General features: G+C 47.8%; 1 protein-coding gene across 1 annotated transcript; it reads left to right on the top strand.

Annotated features, from left to right (window-relative positions):
• The first annotated feature begins 808 nt into the window (after positions 1 to 808).
• LOC134984423 (gastrula zinc finger protein XlCGF17.1-like) lies at positions 809 to 14,794 on the top strand. The gene is made up of 2 exons (XM_063950006.1): positions 809 to 1,179; positions 12,446 to 14,794. The coding sequence occupies exons 1-2, from the start codon at positions 1,086 to 1,088 to the stop codon at positions 13,438 to 13,440; spliced, it is 1,089 nt and encodes a 362-aa protein (XP_063806076.1). The 5' UTR covers positions 809 to 1,085; the 3' UTR covers positions 13,441 to 14,794.
• Positions 14,795 to 24,846: the final 10,052 nt, after the last annotated feature.

Raw genomic sequence — 24,846 nt, 5'->3', positions numbered from 1 at the left:
GAGCAGGTATGGGGACCCCTATATACACACATCACCTTATAATGACATATATACACTGTACTCAGTCACTGTTTGTCTCCTACAGATGGGCCCAGTAACAGAGATACCCCAGAGAGATGTCCCCGTCCTCTGTATTCCCAGGATTGTACAGAGGAGAGTCACAGGACCCCACAGGAGGATCAGGTAGGTTTGATTTAAGTTCTCACCCATATACCAAAGTGACCATCACTATGTGATCTGTAGAGGAGCTGTGTGTTTCTTATACACTGATATTATACTGTTTCACCTCAGTTTAATCTGACTGTATTCAAATGTCATTATAGTGTTTTGTTTTGTTTTGTTGTTAGATAGAACGTCTGTCTGATATTAAAACAGAAGATATAGAGGGAGAAGAAGAGACGTATGTGACTGATATGAAGGCAGAAGATATAGAGGGAGAAGAAGAGACGTATGTGACTGATATAAAGGCAAAAGATATGGAGGGAGAAGAAGAGACGTATGTGACTGATATAAAGGCAGAAGACGTAGAAGGAGAAGAAGAGACGTATGTGACTGATATAAAGGCAGAAGATATAGAGGGAGAAGAAGCGACGTATGTGACTGATATAAAGGCAGAAGATATAGAGGGAGAAGAAGAGACGTATGTGACTGATATAAAGGCAGAAGATATAGAGGGAGAAGAAGCGACGTATGTGACTGATATAAAGGCAGAAGATATAGAGGGAGAAGAAGAGACGTATGTGACTGATATAAAGGCAGAAGATATAGAGGGAGAAGAAGAGACGTATGTGACTGATATAAAGGCAGAAGATATAGAGGGAGAAGAAGAGACGTATGTGACTGATATAAAGGCAGAAGATATAGAGGGAGAAGAAGAGACATATGTGACTGATATAAAGGCAGAAGATACAGAGGGAGAAGAAGAGACGTATGTGACTGATATAAAGGCAGAAGATATAGAGAGAGAAGAAGAGACGTATGTGACTGATATAAAGGCAGAAGATATAGAGGGAGAAGAAGAGACGTATGTGACTGATATAAAGGCAGAAGATATAGAGGGAGAAGAAGAGACGTATGTGACTGCTATGAAGGCAGAAGATACAGGGGGAGAAGAAGAGACGTATGTGAGGGGTGATCAGCAGTGTAAGGAGGAGGAAATCCCTACAGATATCAGCACAGGTGAGTAATAAACACTTATTACAGAATAGAGTCACATATTCTCCTTCAGTCACTACAGCAATCTCTTATACTACACCCTCCTTTGTCAGTACAAACTAATGAGCAATATGTATTTTCCCAGTGTGGCGTTAGGAGCCATCACCTCTATAATACTCCTGCTCTCCCCCTCACATTATGGCACTGTGTGTTACCAGCCCAGAGATCTGACCAGTCTCCTCCCCACACTCTCTGGTGTATCTCATACATCAGGAGCCATCAGCCCCTATTATACTCCTGCTCCCCCCTCACATCATGTCACTGTGTGTTACCAGCCCAGAGATCTGACCAGTCTCCTCCCCACACTCTCTGGTGTATCTCATAGATCAGGAGACATCAGCCCCTATTATACTACTGCTCTCCCCCTCACATCATGTCACTGTATGTTACCAGCCCAGAGATCTGACCAGTCTCCTCCACACACTCTGGTGTATCTTATACATCAGGAGACATCAGCCCCTATTTCTCTAGCATCTATAAGGGATATTGCGGACACATTAGTACGATGGGTATAGACTGGGTCCAAAGGAGCTAGTGCACTTTAAATTTCTTCAACTGGGTGTGCTGGCTCTGCTAGGGGGGTCCCCCGGGTTCATGTTGCGGCTGTCACATGGGTGAGGCATACGGGTCCCTCCTGGGGGGACCAGCTATAGCCCCTGTGTAAAACTGGCCAGCGATGGGCTGAACTAAGCATTCATATAAGGTTACAGCATGTTTTGGAGACGTGGCCAGTATAAATATATTCAGTAGCTCCGGCGCCATTACGTTCAATTAGACCGAAAGTAACCTCACCGCTGACCGAAAGTAACCTCACCGCTGACCGCAAAGTTCCCACCATTGGCTACAATGGAGCGCATAGGCGCTACATTGTATCTCTGCCGTGTGCAGCCTGACAGACACTACAGGAGCACACAGCCAATCAGGAGAGTGCCACGACGTGGCGCTCCCTGATTGGCTGAAGGGACCCCCTTTGACAGGAGTCAGGGGGGGGTCCTGGCAGTCGGGGAAAGGGGTCCCATGTGTAAACATGAAACCCCTTTCAGTGCGTGGTCGGGTTTCCATTTTATTATTTTGCCAAGTACGTGGATTATACAAAGGACAGAATCTACACTGGATTATGTGAGTATAATTTTTTTCACAGGTACCCCAAGGATTCTACATGGAGAAGAGGACCGAGCCTCGTGGGAACATAGGTAAGTATGTGTGTATGGAGGTGTGCATGTATGTAATAAACTTATACTTTCACGGTGTGTGTGTGTCCTGTTTTTTGGGGGGTATTTTTTTACTAGTAGTACTACAGGTACCAGCGGGCCCGGTTTTCCACCGCATGCTGGTACTTGTGGTTCTCCAAGTACCAGCTTGCGGGGGAGGCTTGCTGGGACTTGTAGTACTGCTACTAAAAACAATATTCACATTTTTTCAAAAGGCTATCAGCCCCCCATCCGCCGCCCTTGGATGGGGGGGACAGCCTCGGGCTTCACCCCTGGCCCTTGGGTGTTTGGAGGGGGAAACCCCTTGATTTAAGGGGTTCCCACTCCTCCAGGGTACCCCGGCCAGGGGTGACTAGTTGGGTATGTAATGCCGGGGCCGCAGGGACCAGTATAAAAGTGTCCCCCGGCTGTGGCATTATGTACCTGGCTAGTGGAGCCCGGTGCTGGTTTCAAAAATACGGGAGACCCCTACGCTTTTTGTCCCCCGTATGTTTGGAACCAGGACCAGGTGCAGAGCCCGGTGCTGGTTGATTAAATATGGGGGAACCCCTGTCATTTTTCCCCCCATAGTTTTTCAACCAGGACCGGCTCAAAGAGCCCGAGGCTTGTTATGCTTAGGAGGGGGGACCCCACGCAATTTTTTTTTCAGCTTTTACACTAAACAGACCCTTTCCCATAGATAACCATGCACAGATCTCACTGATCCATGCATGGTTATCCAAACTCCACTGGAAAAAGCAGGTCTATTTTTTTGCTGCTTTTTTTAACGAATCGAAAAAAAATAGACCCGCACTTGAGCACTCAGAAACTAACACCCAAATACGAATGAATAGCGAATGCCCGTATTGTATTGAAATAACAGCCGTGTTTGACCGATGGTCTATTCATTCGTATTTCGGAACTTTGCAAATCAAACCATTACGAATAGTCCAAACACTGCCGAGATTGGTGCTTAGTGAATTCCCGGATTGGGACTTAGGAAAAAAAAAAAACAAATCGGACAAACTCGAATTCTTAGTAAATATTGGCCCATGTCTTCCTGAAGGGTGTCATGTGCTGAAATCAGATCTTTGTGAGACGCAACAATCTCTTTCATCTTAGTCTGTACGAGTGCCAATCTCACTGATATCGGACCTCATAGCTTGAATATTGCAGTTAAGTTCTGAGGTTATTTCAGTCCTTAAATGTAGATAACATAGAATGTATAGAGCGAAGAGTAAGAGGACCATCTAGAGTAGGGGTAGGCAACATGCGTCCCACGGACCGATCCTGCCTGGCCCGCTGTGCCCCATCAGAGTGCAATGACAAGCGGCCCGACAGGCTGAGCCGCTTGTCATTGCACTACACTGCTCCCAAACGTGGCGCCGCTGAGGAAATTCCGGTCACGTCACAGGGTCAACTGACCGGGTTTTCCTCTGTTATGCGCTGGGTGGCATGGGGGGCAGGCAGTGAGCAGGAGCGGTGGCCAGTGATTAGGAGCGGCAGCCAGTGAGTAGGAGCAGCGAGCAGGAGCGGGCAGAGGCCACAGCAGCATTGACTCCGGCCAGCAGCAGCAGCGCGGATCATCGGACAGCGGGGATCGTCTGCCAGTGTGAAAAACAGGTTAACCCCCTGTCCAGCCAGCCCCTGAAACGGATCAGTGCTTAAGCTGACATATAGGTTCAGGGGAGGGGAGTTAAAAACTGCAATATAGGTTTAGGGGAGGGGGGCAGGGACTGCTATATAGGTTTTGGGGAGGGGGGAAAAGAGGGGTAGGGACTGCTACGGGGTGGAACTACCGCCAGTGCCTTACACTGGGGCCCGCCACTGTCCAGGGGCCCAAAGCATGTAATGAGTCAAATCGCCCGCCGAGGAGAGGAGAAGAGTGCAGCGGAACGAGGGAGGAGGAGGGAGGTGGTGGAGGGAGCCGCAGCAGTGCTGTGTAATTGGTAGAGGCGCTGCTGCTGCTGTCCCTCTGCTTCACCATAGGCTGCCCTCTGCCGCTGTGAATGCTGGGAAGCGCATCCCAGCATTCACAGCGGCGGAGAACAGCCTATGGTGAAGCAAGGGGACAGCAGCAGCGCCTCCACCAATTACGCAGCGCTGCTGCGGCTCCCTCCTCCACCTCCCTCCTCCTCCTCCTCTCCTGCCCGGGATCTCTGCAGAAGCTGCGCCTGAGCCAGCGGAGACAGTAAATATAATTCTATTTATTTCTTTTCTGCCGCAATGTGTAAAAAGGGGGACGATGTCTGCCGTAATGTGTAAAAAGGGGGACTGTCTGCCGTATTGTGTAAAAAAGGGCACGCTATCTGCCGTAATGTGTAAAAAGGGGAACGAGGTCTGCCGTAATGTGTAAAAAGGCTGTCTGCCATAATGTGTAAAAAAGGGCATGCTGTCTGCTGTAATGTGTACAAAGGGGACTCTTTTTGTGTATTTTGTGTGTGGCCCTCGAATATTCGCTGGAAGTGTTAAGCGACCCCCCCAGTTGAAATAATTGCCCATCTCTGATCTAGAGTGTCTTAAGACATCTTCAGCCATTACAGCTGGGTTGTGCAAGAAGAAGCAGATGATGTAGTGGTCTCAGAAAGACCACCTGAATTCGAGGTACCAAAGAGATGGACAGGTGGGGCCGATTTGGTACCTTTTAACCTTTTTTGGAGGCATGGTAAGCCGGCTACAAAGAGACTGACCTCTCAGAGATAGGAAAATACAAACGATCTATAAATAAAAGGAGCAGTAGTACGCTGTCAGGAGGTTACATCAAGATGACTCAGTTCAAAATGACATTCTTAGTCGGGGTGACGGGGGTATCCGAACCAAAGTTTCACGTAAACATGATGTAATACAACTCAAATAACACAGTAATGACCGAGAAATTCCACTAGAGGTCAGCGTGATCACAGACGTGAAGTACTCAGCACAGAGAGACACAAATGGCAAAATATATTCAGTGGATAAATCCACAAAATAATATACTGTGAGGTTGTAATCAGAGTGTAATGAGCTGTACTCAGACGATACTTGATACTGGGCTCTGCATGTAGACTGAGAGGAAGTAGATTATAGTGGTACCATATAAATAGACGGTAGTTTCACCTCCAGGCAAATGCCTCAATTTAGTGTAGTTACCCCGGTCCAGCCGTCAGGTAGCAGCTTATATCAATTTTTCTCTATCGTCCTAAGTGGATGCTGGGGTTCCTGAAAGGACCATGGGGAATAGCGGCTCCGCAGGAGACAGGGCACAAAAGTAAAGCTTTTACAGGTCAGGTGGTGTGTACTGGCTCCTCCCCCTATGACCCTCCTCCAGACTCCAGTTAGATTTTTGTGCCCGGCCGAGAAGGGTGCAATTCTAGGTGGCTCTCATAAAGAGCTGCTTAGAGAGTTTAGCTTAGGTTTTTTTATTTTACAGTGATTCCTGCTGGCAACAGGATCACTGCAACGAGGGACAGAGGGGAGAAGAAGTGAACTCACCTGCGTGCAGGATGGATTGGCTTCTTGGCTACTGGACATGAAGCTCCAGAGGGACGATCACAGGTACAGCCTGGATGGTCACCGGAGCCACGCCGCCGGCCCCCTCACAGATGCTGAAGCAAGAAGAGGTCCAGAATCGGCGGCTGAAGACTCCTGCAGTCTTCTTAAGGTAGCGCACAGCACTGCAGCTGTGCGCCATTTTCCTCTCAGCACACTTCACACGGCAGTCACTGAGGGTGCAGGGCGCTGGGAGGGGGGCGCCCTGGGAGGCAAATGAAAACCTTTAAAAAGGCTAAAAATACCTCACATATAGCCCCAGAGGCTATATGGAGATATTTACCCCTGCCTAAATGTACTAAATAGCGGGAGACGAGCCCGCCGGAAAAGGGGCGGGGCCTATCTCCTCAGCACACGGCGCCATTTTCTGTCACAGCTCCGCTGGTCAGGAAGGCTCCCAGGTCTCTCCCCTGCACTGCACTACAGAAACAGGGTATAACAGAGAGGGGGGGCAAAATAAATGGCAATATATCAATATAAAAGCAGCTATAAGGGAGCACTTAATCATAAGGCTATCCCTGTCATATATAGCGTTTTTTGGTGTGTGCTGGCAGACTCTCCCTCTGTCTCCCCAAAGGGCTAGTGGGTCCTGTCTTCGTATAGAGCATTCCCTGTGTGTCTGCTGTGTGTCGGTACGTGTGTGTCGACATGTATGAGGACGTTATTGGTGTGGAGGCGGAGCAATTGCCAAATATGAGGATGTCACCTCCTAGGGGGTCGACACCAGAATGGATGCCTTTATTTGTGGAATTACGGGATAGCGTCAACTCGCTTAAGCAGTCGTTTGCCGACATGAGGCGGCCGGACACTCAATTAGTGCTTGTCCAGGCGCCTCAAACACCGTCAGGGGCTGTAAAACGCCCCTTGCCTCAGTCGGTCGACACAGACCCAGACACAGGCACTGATTCCGGTGGTGAAGGTGACGAATCAACCGTATTTTCCAGTAGGGCCACACGTTATATGATTTTGGCAATAAAGGAGATGTTACATTTAGCTGATACTACAGGTACCACTAAACAGGGTATTATGTGGGGTGTGAAAAAACTACCAGTAGTTTTTACCGAATCAGAAGAATTAAATGACGTGTGTGATGAAGCGTGGGGTGCCCCGATAAAAAACTGCTAATTTCAAAGAAGTTATTGGCTTTATACCCTTTCCCGCCAGAGGTTAGGGAGCGCTGGGAAACACCTCCTAGGGTGGACAAAGCGCTAACACGCTTATCAAAACAAGTGGCGTTACCCTCTCCTGAGACGGCCGCACTTAAAGATCCATCAGATAGGAGGATGGAAAATATCCAAAAAGGTATATACACACATGCAGGTGTTATACTACGACCAGCTATTGCGACTGCCTGGATGTGCAGTGCTGGGGTAGTTTGGTCAGAGTCCCTGATCGAAAATATTGATACCCTGGACGGGGACAATATTTTACTGTCGTTAGAACAAATAAAGGATGCATTTCTTTATATGCGTGATGCACAGAGAGATATCTGCACACTGGCATCACGGGTAAGTGCTATGTCCATTTCGGCCAGAAGAGCTTTATGGACACGACAGTGGACAGGCGATGCGTAGAGGAGTTATTTGGGGTCGGTCTATCGGATTTGGTGGCCACGGCTACGGCCGGGAAATCCACCTTTCTACCTCAAGTCACTCCCCAACAGAAAAAGGCACCGATTTTTCAACCGCAGCCTTTTCGTTCCTTTAAAAATAAGAGAGCAAAGGGCTATTCATATCTGCCACGAGGCAGAGGACGAGGGAAGAGACAGCAACAGGCAGCTCCTTCCCAGGAACAGAAGCCCTCCCCGGCTTCTACAAAAGCCTCAGCATGACGCTGGGGCTTCGCAAGCGGACTTGGGGGCGGTAGGCGGTCGTCTCAAAAATTACAGCGCGCAGTGGGCTCACTCGCAGGTAAATCCCTGGATCCTGCAGATAATATCTCAGGGGTACAGGTTGAAATTAGAGACAGAGCCACCTCGCCGTTTCCTGAAGTCGGCTTTACCAACGTCCCCCTCAGAAAGGGAGACGGTTTTGGAAGCCATTCACAAGCTGTATTCTCAGCAGGTGATAGTCAAGGTACCTCTTCTACAACAAGGGAAGGGGTATTATTCCACTCTTTTTGTGGTACCGAAGCCGGATGGCTCGGTAAGGCCTATTCTAAATCTGAAGTCCTTGAACCTGTACATAAAGAAGTTCAAGTTCAAGATGGAGTCACTCAGAGCAGTGATAGCGAACCTGGAAGAAGGGGACTTTATGGTATCCTTGGACATCAAGGATGCGTATCTCCACGTTCCAATTACCCCTCACACCAGGGGTACCTCAGGTTCGTTGTACAAAACTGTCACTATCAGTTTCAGACGCTGCCGTTTGGTTTGTCCACGGCACCTCGGGTCTTTACAAAGGTAATGGCCGAGATAATATTTCTTCTTCGAAGAAAAGGCGTATTAATTATCCCATACTTGGACGATCTCCTAATAAGGACAAGGTCCAGAGAACAGCTAGAGATGGGTTTAGCACTATCTCAAGAGGTGCTAAAGCAGCACGGATGGATTCTGAATATTCCAAAATCCCAATTAATGCCGACAACTCGTCTGCTGTTCCTGGGGATGATTCTGGACACAGTTCAGAAAAAGGTTTTTCTTCCCGAAGAAAAAGCCAAGGAGTTATCTGACCTGGTCAGGAACCTCCTAAAACCAGGAAAGGTGTCTGTACATCAATGCACAAGAGTCCTGGGAAAAAATGGTAGCTTCTTACGAAGCAATCCCTTTCGGCAGATTCCATGCAAAGGGATCTGTTGGACAAATGGTCAGGGTCGCATCTTCAGATGCACCTGCGGATAACCCTGTCGCCGAGGACAAGGGTATCCCTTCTGTGGTGGTTGCAGGAGGCTCATCTATTGGAGGGCCGCAGATTCGGCATGCAGGATTGGATCCTGGTGACCACGGATGCCAGCCTGAGAGGCTGGGGAGCAGTCACACAGGGAAGAAATTTCCAGGGAGTGTGGTCGAGCCTGAAAAAGTCTCTTCACATAAGCATTCTGGAACTAAGAGCAATCTACAATGCTCTAAGCCAGGCGGAACCTCTGCTTCAAGGAAGACCGGTGTTGATCCAGTCGGACAACATCACGGCAGTCGCCCATGTAAACAGACAGGGCGGCACAAGAAACAGAATGGCAGAAGCTGCCAGGATCCTTCGCTGGGCGGAGAATCACGTGATAGCACTGTCAGCAGTATTCATCCCGGGCGTGGACAACTGGGAAGCAGACTTCCTCAGCAGACACGACCTTCACCCGGGAGAGTGGGTACTTCATCCAGAAGTTTTCCACATGCTATTAAACCGTTGGGTAAAACCAATGGTGGACATGATGGCGTCTTGCCTCAACAAGACACTGGACAGTTATTGCGCCAGGTCAAGAGATCCGCAGGCAATAGCTGTGGACGCGTTGGTAACACTTTGGGTGTACCAGTCCGTATATGTGTTTCCTCCTCTGCCTCTCATACCAAAGGTATTGAGGATTATACGGCAAAGAGGAGTAAGACTAGTGGCTCCGGATTGGCCAAGAAGGACTTGGTACCCGGAACTTCAAGAGATGGTCACGGACGATCCGTGGCCTCTACTTCTGAGAAGGGACCTGCTTCAGCAGGGTCCTTGTCTTTTTCAAGACTTACCGCGGCTGCGTTTGACGGCATGGCGTTTGAATGCCAGATCCTAAAAGGAAAAGGCATTCCAGAAGAAGTCATTCCTACCTTGATAAAGGCAAGGAAGGAAGTCACCGCGAAGCATTATCGCCGTATTTGGCGAAAATATGTTGCGTGGTGCGAGCAGCGGAGTGCTCCGATGGAGGAATTTCAACTGGGTCGTTTTCCTACATTTCCTGCAATCAGGATTGTCTATGGGTCTCAAATTGGGATCTATTAAGGTTCAAATTTCGGCCCTATCAATATTCTTCCAAAAAGAATTGGCCTCAGTCCCTGAGGTCCAGATTTTTATCAAAGGAGTACTGCATATACAGCCTCCTGTGGTGCCTAAGGTGGCACCGTGGGATCTAAATGTAGTTTTAGATTTCCTCAAATCCAATTGGTTTGAACCACTAAAGAATGTGGATTTGAAATATCTCACATGGAAAGTGACTATGTTACTGGCCCTGGCTTCGGCCGGGAGAGTATCTGAACTGGCGGCTTTGTTTTATAAAAGCCCTTATTTAATTTTCCATTCGACATAGGGCAGAGCTGCGGACGCGTCCGCATTTTCTCCCTAAGGTGGTATCAGCGTTTCACCTGAACCAGCCTATTGTAGTGCCTGCGGCTACAGACGACTTGAAGGACTCCAAGTTGTTGGACGTTGTCAGAGCCTTAAAAATATACATTTAAAGGACGGCTGGAGTCAGAAAATCTGACTCGCTGTTTATACTGTATGCACCCAACAAGTTGGGTGCACCTGCTTCTAAGCAGTCGATTGCTCGTTGGATTTGTAACAAAATTCAACTTGTACATTCTGTGGCAGGCCTGCCACAGCCTAAATCTGTTAAGGCCCATTCCGCAAGGAAGGTGGGCTCATCTTGGGCGGCTGCCCGAGGGGTCTCGGCATTACAACTCTGCCGAGCAGCTACGTGGTCAGGGGAGAACACGTTTGTAAATTTTTACAAATTTGATACCCTGGCAAAGGAGGACCTGGAGTTCTCTCATTCGGTGCTGCAGAGTCATCCGCACTCTCCCGCCCGTTTGGGAGCTTTGGTATAATCCCCATGGTCCTTTCAGGAACCCCAGCATCCACTTAGGACGATAGAGAAAATAAGAATTTACTTACCGATAATTCTATTTCTCGGAGTCCGTAGTGGATGCTGGGCGCCCATCCCAAGTGCGGATTATCTGCAATACTTGTACATAGTTATTGTTAACTAATTCGGGTTATTGTTTAGGAAGCCATCTTTCAGAGGCTCCTCTGTTATCATACTGTTAACCTGGTTTAGATCACAAGTTGTACGGTGTGATTGGTGTGGCTGGTATGAGTCTTACCCGGGATTCAAAATCCTCCCTTATTGTGTACGCTCGTCCGGGCACAGTACCTAACTGGAGTCTGGAGGAGGGTCATAGGGGGAGGAGCCAGTACACACCACCTGACCTGTAAAAGCTTTACTTTTGTGCCCTGTCTCCTGCGGAGCCGCTATTCCCCATGGTCCTTTCAGGAACCCCAGCATCCACTACGGACTCCGAGAAATAGAATTATCGGTAAGTAAATTCTTATTTAAACCTAATTGAAGGCAAAGCATGCGATGGCCGGGCACCAGGATCCAAAATGGCAGCCATCTCACTTCCTAATATCACCGCTGGGCTCCGGTGACTGCGGGCAGCCCGTTCTTTCCCCAGCAGTTGCGAGAGAGCATTTGCTCCCTCCTGAGGCAAAAGCGACTCCAAGTCAGGTGTCCGGAGCGTGCAGGAAAGACTGGGCAAACTTAGCCCCAGAATTTGAACAGTGTCCAAAGAGAGCAGAGCGCGCGGCTTTAGGGCAGTAGGAGCGGGGAACTTAATAGATTGGGTCTTGGTGCAAGCGGCAGCTGAGAGTTATCATGTAGGGTAGATAAAAAGCCACTTAGTGAGTCGAGCTCCAGAAAGTACGTCTGGATGGACCACGCTCCCTCTTATGTATTATTTTATATACTAACAGGGGTGACAGGTGTGGTACATCCCTGCAAAGGCAGATCCAATCTCTTTCTCATCAGACTCTGCTGTCTTCCCTGCACTCTCACTCAGATGTTCACTGCTGCCAGTAGCACACGTATGAGAAGCAGAAGTATGGCTGTATAGATTCTGATATGTAATTCTCTGTATCATAGTTACCGTACACACATCATCCTTATTACTATTAAGGGAATAGAGGTAAGACACTGATGATGGGGGTGTAAAAGTGGATTATAACCTAGCAGATGATGATGATGATGAATACAGGGTATTATATGGTGTATTGCATGTAAAGTATCTTGTTCCACACCTACTCTGCTGTAGCAATATACCTTATATAAGGGTGAGTAACACTTGTATAGGCTTACAAGCGTATGAGCACACACATAAAGGAATGCTACCTTACCAATGCTTCCAGGAGTAACGTTAGGAGACTTTTCTCTGATCCATCAGCTCATATGACTGATGTTATTGTTCATCTAGAATCTCCAATTCATACTATATGTTCCCCATCCATTGTTTTACATTGGTGCTGACATAGGACTTGGCGAGTGACTACATCTCCATTTATACTTCATGGTTAGTTACCAGTACAAGAGAGAGATATATCTAAGTCTTATTATAATATTACATTTGTTATTGTGATGTTCTCAGGAGGGTGGACACAATGATAGTCTGAGACACAATATTATAAAGCCTTCATTAAAAGTTATGTTTTATTATACACACACATTTACAATTAAGTGTCCCAGAGAGTCGTCTTCTCCTATTGTTTACAAGATTAATATTGTTACAGAAAATGTCACATTTCCATAATGTATTTTATTTCCAGCAGATGGACACACAAGCAGGAATATCTCAGAAGGACATCTAATGTTATCCCCGGATTGTAAAATAAAAGATAATGACAGTATACAGGATTCTCCAGGAGCTAACCCCATTACCCCAATTATACATCCAGCTCTATCAGTTGATCCCCCTGATCCTGGGATATGTTCTCCTATTCACTTTGATATTGGTGCATCTGTTACAGCTCTGACAGTAGATACAGTGTTTCTCTGTTTTATAGATGCCAAATGTTTTACACAGAACACAAAGCTTATTACCCATCAGACAGGTAGGGCAGGGGAGAGGCCATTTCCATGTTCTGAGTGTGGAAAATGTTTTACCTGGAAATCACAACTTGTTGCACATCAGCGAAGTCACACAGGTGAGAAGTCATTTCCATGTCCTGAGTGTGGGAAATGTTTTGCACACAAATCAGGTCTCGTTATACATTACAGAAGTCACACAGGTGAGAAGCCATTTTCTTGCTCTAAGTGCGAGAAATGTTTTATCCAGAAATCAAAACTTGTTACACATCAAAGAAGTCACACAGGTGAGAAGCCATTTCCATGTTCTGAGTGTGGGAAATGTTTTGCACGCAAATCAGATCTTGTTATGCATCACAGAAGTCACACAGGTGAGAAGCCATTTTCTTGCTCTGAGTGCGGGAAATGTTTTATCCGGAAATCACAACTTGTTATACATCAGAGAAGTCACACAGGTGAGAGGCCATTTCCATGTTCTGAGTGTGGGAAATATTTTGCACACAAATCAGATCTTGTTATACATAAGAGAAGTCACACAGGTGAGAAGCCATTTTTTTGCTCTGAATGCGGGAAATGTTTTGCACAGAAATCACAACTTGCTAGACATCACAGAAGTCACACAGGTGAGAGGCCATTTTCTTGCTCTGAGTGCGGGAAAACCTTTGCCCACAAATCACATCTTGTTACACATCAGCGAAGTCACACAAGTGAGAAGCCACTTCCATGGTCTGAGAAATAAATCCGCTCTTGTTGCACGCAATGGACATCACTCAGATGAGGAACCATTTTAGTCTTCTGGAGTATACTAATTGCCATGCATTGTTCTTTAAGGTTCTTATCCTATCTCCAATGCTTTTTGCAATATACATGCTACCACTGGGTGAAATAATCAGATGTCATGCCCTCATCTACTACTGCTATGCAGATGACCTGTCTCTTGCTTCGGGTACTGAGAACCCAGTACCAATCCTAAATGGTTGTGTAGCTGAGATCCAGGTGTGGGTGATGCCAGTTGGCTGTGACTGAGTCCTGGTGAAACAGGTCCATATGGTAGAAGCTCACCAACAAAGGGCAGGGCTACAGCTCTGCTTTGTTACCAACCAGACTTACACTTGTGGGTTCCGAGTTACAAAATGCTGATCCTGTGCAGAATCTTGGTGTCCTGGATGGTGGAGTGACACTTAGACATCAGGTATCAGCCACAATCAGATCCTCATCTGAGGAACATAGCCAGACTCCAGCACTTATTTCCCTCAGAAGATCTACCTACAGTCATACATGCACTTGTATCATCACGCATAGACTACTGCAATGTCCTCTACCTGGGTCTCCCAGCAATAGAATTGCACCGGTTGTAACTTGTACAGATTGCAGCAGCCAGGCTGTTACCTAACCAGCCCGTTCCTGCCCCATAACACCCATTCTCTGCTCCCTTCACCGGCTGCCTGTAAGATGGTGACTCTGGGCCTAATTTAGGTTGGATTGCAGTGTGTGATCCAAAAGGAATTATTGAGAAAAAGTTGCGGACGCATGCGCAGCACCCGTCATGCGCATGCGCCTGCATTCTCTACGTGGGGGCTGCAGACAATGCGATTACTTCTTGTTAATCAGGCAGAGGCGGTCACGGGGTGGGGGCAATGCTCCATTTCCAGGGAGAAGATAGAGCATTGCAAGTGTGGTGCGGCGAGAAAGGGAAGCAGACAAACGGACGTGATCACGGTGGCATCACACGCAGCCATCGCAATCGAGAAGAATGCGGTAGGTATCCTGCAGGTACAGCTAAGCTGGCAGGATGCTTCACTAATTTCTAAAATGAAGCAGAAATTGTGAAGCGATCGCAATTTCTGCTTCAAGGGTGGAGGCGTCAGTCAGCATGGTAGGCGGCCTTGACCTGCGATGGGTGGCCCCCTGCAAGATAGAAAAAGAATTGCTAATTAGCAGCTTCTGCCTCCTTACTGACTTACTGTAGGCCCCTATTACATAATCTTACTGACTCTCCCAGCCCTACATGACCAGGGTCCATGTACCAGAAGCAGCTTCTGCCTCCTTACTGACTTACTGTAGGCCCCTATTACAGAATCTTACTGACTCTCCCAGCCCTACATGACCAGGGTCCATGTACCAGAAGCAGCTTCTGCCTCCTTACTGACTTACTGTAGGCCCCTATTACATAATCTTACTGACTCTCCCAGCCCTACATGACCAGGGTCCATGTACCAGAAGCAGCTTCTGCCTCCTTACTGACTTACTGTAGGCCCCTATTACACAATCTTACTGACTCTCCCAGCCCTACATGACCAGGGTCCATGTACCAGAAGCAGCTTCTGTCTCCTTACTGTAGGCCCCTATTACAGAATCTTACTGATTCTCCCAGCCCTACATGACCATGGTCCATGTACCAGAAGCAGCTTCTGCCTCCTTACTGACTTACTGTAGGCCCCTATTACAGAATCTTACCGACTCTCCCAGCCCTACATGACCAGGGTCCATGTACCAGAAGCAGCTTCTGCCTCCTTACTGACTTACTGTAGGCATCCTATTACATAATCTTACCGACTCCCAGCCCTACATGACCAGGGTCCATGTACCAGAAGCAGCTTCTGCCTCCTTACTGACTTACTGTAGGCCCCTATTACATAATCTTACTGACTCTCCCAGCCCTACATGACCAGGGTCCATGTACCAGAAGCAGCTTCTGCCTCCTTACTGACTTACTGTAGGCCCCTATTACATAATCTTACTGACTCTCCCAGCCCTACATGACCAGGGTCAATGTACCAGAAGCAGCTTCTGCCTCCTTACTGACTTACTGTAGGCCCCTATTACAGAATCTAACTGACTCTCCCAGCCCTACATGACCAGGGTCCATGTACCAGAAGCAGCTTCTGCCTCCTTACTGACTTACTGTAGGCCCCTATTACATAATCTTACTGACTCTCCCAGCCCTACATGACCAGGGTCCATGTACCAGAAGCAGCTTCTGCCTCCTTACTGACTTACTGTAGGCCCCTATTACAGAATCTTACTGACTCTCCCAGCCCTACATGACCAGGGTCCATGTACCAGAAGCAGCTTCTGCCTCCTTACTGACTTACTGTAGGCCCCTATTACATAATCTTACTGACTCTCCCAGCCCTACATGACCAGGGTCCATGTACCAGAAGCAGCTTCTGCCTCCTTACTGACTTACTGTAGGCCCCTATTACAGAATCTTACTGATTCTCCCAGCCCTACATGACCAGGGTCCATGTACCAGAAGCAGCTTCTGCCTCCTTACTGACTTACTGTAGGCCCCTATTACAGAATCTTACCGACTCTCCCTGCCCTACATGACCAGGGTCCATGTACCAGAAGCAGCTTCTGCCTCCTTACTGACTTACTGTAGGCATCCTATTACATAATCTTACCGACTCCCAGCCCTACATGACCAGGGTCCATGTACCAGAAGCAGCTTCTGCCTCCTTACTGACTTACTGTAGGCCCCTATTACATAATCTTACTGACTCTCCCAGCCCTACATGACCAGGGTCCATGTACCAGAAGCAGCTTCTGCCTCCTTACTGACTTACTGTAGGCCCCTATTACAGAATCTTACTGACTCTCCCAGCCCTACATGACCAGGGTCCATGTACCAGAAGCAGCTTCTGCCTCCTTACTGACTTACTGTAGGCCCCTATTACATAATCTTACTGACTCTCGCAGCCCTACATGACCAGGGTCCATATACCAGAAGCAGCTTCTGTCTCCTTACTGTAGGCCCCTATTACATAATCTTACTGACTCTCCCAGCCCTACATGACCAGGGTCCATGTACCAGAAGCAGCTTCTGCCTCCTTACTGACTTACTGTAGGCCCCTATTACATAATCTTACTGACTCTCCCAGCCCTACATGACCAGGGTCCATGTACCAGAAGCAGCTTCTGCCTCCTTACTGCTCTGGTTACTTCCATCTGCAGATGAAGGACTGTTCATAGTACCATAAATTCCCAACTAGTGCTTGGATGTCGGGAGACAGGTGGGTGGCAGTGGGGAGAGTCAGGGCGGTGGCAGTAGTGTAAAGAGACAGGGTGGTGGCAGTAGTGCGGGGAGACAGGGCGGGTGGCAGTAGTGGAAGGAGACGGCTGGGGGCAGTGGGGGGAGACAGGGTGGGTGGCAGTAGTGGGGGGAGGCAGGGTGGGTGGCAATAGTGGGGGGAGACAGGGTGGTGGCAGTAGTGGGGGGGACAGGGCGGATGGCCGCAGTGCAGTACAAGGGGCTGCTGGAGACAGTAAAGAGTTGTATGGGTCCCGCACAGAACCAGTTGATAATTAGACTTAATGATGATTATGCTTCCTTATTTCTAAATAATCCCTTGTATGTGTTACTGTTATTTGCTGTGTCAGCCTTTATGTGTGTTCTGTGTAATAATCCTGAAAGTAGTGGTGCTACCGATCTCATATCATTTGTAGTAACTTGGAAAAGATGAGATATGAGGTGCACTCTGGAAGCTTATAGGGGGTTAATCAGAAAAATGCAGATGTTACATCACACAGCCCCTGGAAAATGGTCCCGGCCCGCCCGCGTTCACCCTCAGGGATGCCGCCGAAATGTGTGTTCACGCTGCCGCTGCGCATGTGCATTTTGTCACCACCAGCAAACTGCTGCAAGCCGCTATTGCGGCTGGGTCTGAATGACCCCCATAGGCTGTTGTGCAGAGTAAAGTATTTTTTAAGTTTAAAATATAAATAAAATATGTGTATTAAAGATATGAAATAAAGCAGTTTAAAAGCAAAAGATTTCTCGTGTGATTTTGGCTATGTCTGAGTTTGACAGCGCATTTGAATGATGGTATGATATTACTGGGGGAGGGTCTCTTTCTGTGTTATTATTTGTTGGTTTTAAATAAATGATGTCTGTTCAAATGTTGTTTTTTTCACTTGTAGGTGAATTAGGGTTGTTGTATTTGAAAAAAAATAAATAAACTTACATGACCCTTGCCTGGAAATGTCCACGTATGAAGGTATGGGAGATACCTGCTGCAGTCCCTTCTACTTACATTAGGGAGGTACGGTTGTTTTGAGGGAATTAGTAGCAAATATTAAATGATACATTGGCTCCATAACGTCTCGCTGACCCTCTGATTTTAACAAACATGTTACACAAAATGACTTTTGCATTAACAACCATTAATTAAACGACATTTTTTTTACAAAAAACCTATATATAAAAAAAATAGAAGAAAATCACCAATTCTGGTCTGGACTCATTGACTCTATCACGAGAACAAGAGCCTTTTTAGCAGATAAAGTGCAGATTTCTGAACAGTGCTTTTAGAAGGAACTGATCATAAGTCCAGGACAATGAGGTCAAGAAACCAACGCTGTGGTACTAATGACATATTTACATATTCATCACAGATAACGAAATACACACCAACACGTTCAACAAACCAGTGGACGTCCGTAGCTTCATACTAACCTCCAGCTGCCACCACCCAAACTGGTTGAACAGTATCCCAGTAGGCCAATTCAAAAGACTCAGGAGGAACTGCTCCCGAGTCAGCGATTATGAGACACAAGGACAAGAACTAAGTTTAAAATTTAGAGAGAAACAGTACGATACAGAAAAGGTACAGACGGCATATACCATGGTTAAGGGAAATGATAGGCCTCCCCCCCTACAATACAAAAAGAGATCAGAACAAAAAACAGAAAAGAAGAGATCCTTTTCATAACACAATACACAAAACAAGCAAATCAGATTAAAAAGATCATAAACAAACACTGGCCAATACTTCAAGATGACACACTAGCAGATATCATACCTCCAAAACCAAAAGTAGTGTTCCTGAAAGCACCAGACATTAAGAAGAAGCTGGTACACAGCCACATACCACCAAAACATACTACTATAGATGGAACACATAAAAAGGGGGCTTCTACCACTGTGGGACCTGCATGGGCTGCAAGACAACAAAAGCTAGAAGCGCCACACCTACCCAAACAGTAATGTCTGTTTCTCATTCCACAAAATGTAAAATACCGGACAACTTACCATGCCACAGCAAGGGCATCATATATATGTTAGAATGTCCCTGCCCGCAACAATACATAGGAAGGACTTTACGACCACTCAAAATGAGAATAAATGAACACATACGGAATATAAAAAAAAGGTTCAGAAGAACATCCACTTTCCTTACATTACAAAGAACATCATGAATCAGATCTCACACTACTCAAGTTCACAGGGCTGAAGGAGATTAAGAAAAACTGGAGAGGGGGTGACTATATACACACCATCAACAGGGAGGAACTGCGTATGATAATCCACATGGGGACCCTAACACCCAAAGGCCTCAACCAGGACAATGAAGTACGATCCATAATTTATATATGAAGATAATATCTTTACATCCTGGGATCAAACACTCTCTATAAGCCCACTAGTATCCAAGTAAATATATTTATAACAACCAGGTAACACCTTTCTGATAGGAATAATACATTTATACAGAATACAGGCACAAAATTAGACTATTCAATTCACACTTATTGAAAAAACAATATAGTGGTATATGCAATTGCGGTTGAATTTGACTGTTTTGGGATTTGACACAATTCGACAGTGGAATCCCGGCCACCGGGACCCGAATTCGATATATTCAATAAAAAACGGATTCGACAGTCCCGCTGTCGAAAAACAAACCAATTGACGATAGTGTGCGTCCTGGATTCGACTTCATGGACGGCACAAAAGTGTTCAAAAAACCCTGAAAAAAATTGCGTGGGATCCCCCTCCTAAGCATAACCAGCCTCGGGCTCTTTGAGCCGGTCCTGGTTGTAAAAATACGGGGGGGGGGGGGGGAATGACAGGGGATCCCCCGTATTTTAACAACCAGCACCTGGCTCTGCCTCCGGTCCTGGTGCCAACAATATGGGGGACAAAGCACGTAGGGGTCGCCCGTATTTTTAACACCAGCACCGGGCTCCACTAGCTGGAGAGATAATGCCACAGCCGGGGGACACTTTTATATCGGTCTCTGTGGCCCTGGTATTAAATCACTAACTTGTCACCCCTGGCCGGGGTACCCCGGAGGAGTAGGGATCCCTTAAATCAAGGGGTCTCCCCCTCCAGCCACCCAATGGCCAGGGGTGAAGCCCGAGGCTGCCCCCCCATCGAAGGGCGGCGGATGGGAGGCTGATAGCCAAGTTTCAAAAAATAGAATATTGTTTCTCTGATGTCCTAAATGGATGCTGGGACTCCGTAAGGACCATGGGGATTAGCGGCTCCGCAGGAGACTGGGCACAACTAAAGAAAGTTTTAGGACTACCTGATGTGCACTGGCTCCTCCCACTAAGACCCTCCTCCAGACCTCAGTTAGATTCTTGTGCCCGGCTGAGCTGGATGCACACTAGGGGCTCTCCTGAGCTCCTAGAAAGAAAGTATATTTTAGGTTTTTTATTTTACAGTGAGATCTGCTGGCAACAGACTCACTGCAGCGAGGGACTAAGGGGAGAAGAAGCGAACCTACCTAACTGGTGGTAGCTTGGGCTTCTTAGGCTACTGGACTCCATTAGCTCCAGAGGGAACCGGCCATTGATGTTCGGTCCCGGAGCCGCGCCGCCGTCCCCCTTACAGAGCCAGAAGCAAGAAGTGTTCCGGAAAATCGGCGGCAGAAGACTTCAGTCTTCACCAAGGTAGCGCACAGCACTGCAGCTGTGCACCATTGCTCCTCATGCACACCTCACACTCCGGTCACTGATGGGTGCAGGGCGCTGGGGGGGGCGCCCTGAGCAGCAATATAAACACCTTGCCTGGCAAAATCATCACAATATATAGCCCCAGAGGCTATATATGTGATAAATACCCCTGCCAGAATCCATAAAAAAGCGGGAGAAAAGTCAGCAAAAAAGGGGCGGAGCTACCTCCCTCAGCACACTGGCGCCATTTTCTCTTCACAGTGCAGCTGGAAGACAGCTCCCCAGGCTCTCCCCTGTAGTTTTCAGGCTCAAAGGGTTAAAAAGAGAGGGGGGGGCACTAAATTTAGGCGCAATATTGTTTATACAAGCAGCTATTGGGGGAAAAATCACTCAGTTATAGTGTTAATCCCTGCATTATATAGCGCTCTGGTGTGTGCTGGCATACTCTCTCTCTCTGTCTCCCCAAAGGACTTTGTGGGGTCCTGTCCTCAGTCAGAGCATTCCCTGTGTGTGTGCTGTGTGTCGGTACGGCTGTGTCGACATGTGGGATGAGGAAGGTTACGTGGAGGTGGAGCAGAGGCCGATAAATGGGATGTCGCCCCCTGGGGGCCGACACCAGAGTGTATGGATATGTGGAAGGTATTAACCGACAATGTCAACTCCTTACATAGAAGGCTGGATGACGTAAAACAGCTGTGGGACAGCCGGCTTCTCAGCCCGCGCCTGCCCAGGCATCTCAAAGGCCATCAGGGGCTCAAAAAAGTGCCCGTTACCTCAGATGGCAGACACAGATGTCGACACGGAGTCTGACTCCAGTGTCGACGAGGTTGAGACATATACACAATCCACTAGGAACATCCGTTACATGATCTCGGCAATGAAAAATGTGTTACGCATTTCTGACATGAACCCAAGTACCACATAAAAGGGGTTTTATTTTTGGGGAGAAAAAGCAGCCAGTGTTTTGTTCCCCATCAGATGAATGAATGAAGTGTGTAAAGTAGCGTGGGTTCCCCCGATAAGAAACTGGTAATTTCTAAAAAGTTACTGATGGCGTACCCTTTCCCGCCAGAGGATAGGTCACGTTGGGAGATATCCCTTAGGGTGGATAAGGCGCTCACACGTTTGTCAAAAAAGGTGGCACTGCCGTCTTAGGATACGGCCACCTTGAAGGAGCCTGCTGATAAAAAGTAGGAGGCTATCCTGAAGTCTGTATATACACACTCAGGTTATATACTGAGACCTGCAATTGCCTCAGCATAAATAGTGCTGCTGCAGCGTGGTCTGATACCCAGTCAGATAATATTAATACTCTAAGACAGGGATAATAGTTTGCTAACATAGAGCATATTAAAGACGTCGTCTTAGATATAAAGGATGCACAGAGGGATATTTGCCGGCTGGCATCCAGAATTAATGCAATGTCCATTCTGCCAGGAGGGTATTAGAAACCCGGCAGTGGACAGGTGATGCTGCCTATAAAAGGCACATGGAGATTCTGCCTTATAAGGGTGAGGAATTGTTTGGGGATGGTCTCTGGGACCTCGTATCCACAGCAACAGCTGGGAAGAAATTTTTTTACCTCAGGTTTCCTCACAGCCTAAGAAAGCACTGTATTTTCAGGTACAGTCCTTTCGGCTTCAGAAAAGCAAGCGGGTCAAAGGCGCTTCCTTTCTGCACAGAGACAAGGGAAGAAGGAAAAAGCTGCACCAGCAGCCAGTTCCCAGGGTCAAAAATCTTCCCCCGCTTCCTCTGAGTCCACCGCATGACGCTGGGGCTCCACAGGTGGAGACAGGTGCGGTAGGGGCGCGTCTCGGGAACTTCAGGGACCAGTGGGCTTGCCCACAGGTGGATCCCTAGGTTCTGCAAATAGTATCACAGGGATACAGGCTGGAGTTCGAGGCGACTCCCCCTCGCCGTTACCTCACATCAGCCTTGCCTGCTGCCCTCGGAGAAAGGTAGTACTGGCGGCAATTCACAAGCTGTACTTCCAGCAGGTGAAATCAAGGTACCCCTCCTTCAACAAGGCCGGGGTTACTATTCCAAAATGTTGTGGTACCGAAACCAGACGGTTCGGTGAGACCCATTCTAAAATTGAAAGTCTTGAACACTTATATACGAAGGTTCAAGTTCAAAATGGAATCGCTCAGGGCGATTATTGCAAGCCTGGAGAATTTCATGGTATCACTGGACATCAAGGATGCTTACCTGCATGTCCCTATTTACCCTCTTCACCAGGAGTACCTCAAAATTGTGGTACAGGATTGTCATTACCAATGCCAGACGTTGCCGTTGGTCTGTCCCCGGCACAGAGGTATTTACCAAGGTAATGGCCGAAATAATTATCCCGTACTTGGACGATCTCCTTATAAAGGCGAGGTCCAGGGAGCAGTTGTTCGGCGGAGTAGCACTATCTCGGGAAGTGCTACAACAGCACGGCTGGATTCTGAATATTCCAAAGTCGCAGCTGGTTCCTACGACGCGTCTACTGTTCCTGGGTATGGTTCTGGACACAGAACAGGATAAAAAGGGTTTCTCCCGGAGGAGAAGTCCAAGGAGTTGTCGTCTCTAGACAGAGACCTCCTAATACGTATACAGGTGTCGGTGCATCAATGCACGCGAGCCCTGGGAAGGATGGTAGCTTCTTATGAAGAAATTCCATTCGCCAGGTCCCATGCAAGGATTTTCCAGTGGGATCTGTTGGACAAGTGGTCCGGGTCGCATCTTCAGATGCATCGGCGGATAACCCTGTCTCCAAGGACCAGGGTGTCGCTGTTGTGGTGGCTGCAGAGTGCTCATCTTCTAGGTGGCCGCAGATTCGGCATACAGGACTGGGTCCTGGTGACCACGGATGCCAGCCTTCGAGGCTGGGGGGCAGTCACACAGGGAAGAAACTTCCAAGGCTATGGAAAAATCAGGAGACTTCCCTACACATAAATATTCTGGAACTAATGGCCATTTACAATGCCCTAAGTCAGGCTAGAACCCTGCTATCACAACTGAGGGCCTGAGCTGACGGGAGGCAGCCTCAGTTGTAGGGGCTGAGATGTAACGGAACCTGGGAGGTTGTATCAGACCCCTAGACATGTAAGTAACATGTAGAATAACTGCCCGAAGGCATGACCACGACAACCAGGATAAAAGTCAATGATGTTTATTATGACAAACTCCGTAACACAGCAGCAGTAAAAGGAAACATAAAAGTCAACAGAGGATAAATACAATTCCTGGGTACTACAGGGTGGCAAGGGCCACAGGCACTGGTAGTGTGAGACAGTTCTTATAATCTTCTAGTTGGAAAGTCCTTACCAGGCCTGACTGTAGCAATGGAGAGAACCCAGGATCGTACCAGCTGATGTTCCAGGAAAGGCTGGGCTGCTGAAGGTAAAACGGCTGCTGTGGATACTGGCTGGAACCAGACTATTGTTGGTACGGAGTGGATACTGGCTGGAACCAGTTAAATAATAAACGAACTTGAGAGCGATGAAATAATAATGAAGTTTGGAGTTTGAGAGCGGTGAAATAATAATACCGGTGGAGAGTGGTAAACTGCAGAAAAGGACACCGGCCCTTTAAGAGAAGCTATACACTGCTGGAAGCTGGGCTGGAAGCAGGTGATTGTTTGAGAGCGGTGAAATAATAATGAAGTTTGGAGTTTGAGAGCGGTGAAATAATAATACCGGTGAAGAGTGGTAAACTGCAGAAAAGGACACCGGCCCTTTAAGAGAAGCTGTACACTGCTGGAAGCTGGGCTGGAAGCAGGTGATTGTTGTAGCTGGAAACAGGTGAGTCCAGAATGGATCGGAGAGTCAGGCTACACCGCAGATGGAATGCTGGTGCGGGTCTCTATAGCAGAAGTCTGGAGACAGGAGCTGGAACCTGGAAGACAACCACAGGAGAGAGACAAACTGGAACTAGGTTAGACAACCAAAGCACTGACGCCTTCCTTGCTCAGGCACAGCATACTTATACCTGCAGCAAGGAAGGGGTTGGCTAGGCAATTATGCAAATCAACAATACAGACAGCAGATTGGTGGAAATAATCAGATGACAAAATCCAAGATGGCTGCGCCCATGCAGACACTTGGAGGGAAGTTTGGTTTGTGAGAATTGAAACAGTAATGGCGACGCCGGCCACAGGAGACAGGAGACGCCAGACTGACAAGCGCACATTTAACCACGCGGGCACAGCGGAGGCCGCGGCTGATGAAATCACCACTCTGACATTCTGCATGTGGAAACTCAGGAACAGCGGGATCCGGTCCTGGAACGCTGAGCCAGCCTTAGGAGGCATCTGAAGGGTAAGTAATGGCGTCCAGATACCCGGATCGTGACAGCACCCCCCTCTTTAGGAGTGGCCCCAGGACACTTCTTAGGCTTTAAAGGAAACTTTGCGTGGAAATTTCGGACCAAGGCAGGAGCATGGACGTCTGAGGCATTGGTCCAAGAGCGTTCTTCAGGA

Source organism: Pseudophryne corroboree (genome assembly GCF_028390025.1).
Source record: "Pseudophryne corroboree isolate aPseCor3 chromosome 3 unlocalized genomic scaffold, aPseCor3.hap2 SUPER_3_unloc_52, whole genome shotgun sequence".
NCBI classification, from domain to species: Eukaryota; Metazoa; Chordata; class Amphibia; order Anura; family Myobatrachidae; genus Pseudophryne; species Pseudophryne corroboree.
Note: the sequence above shows the minus strand (reverse complement) of the source record. Positions and strands in the feature narration are given on the sequence as shown.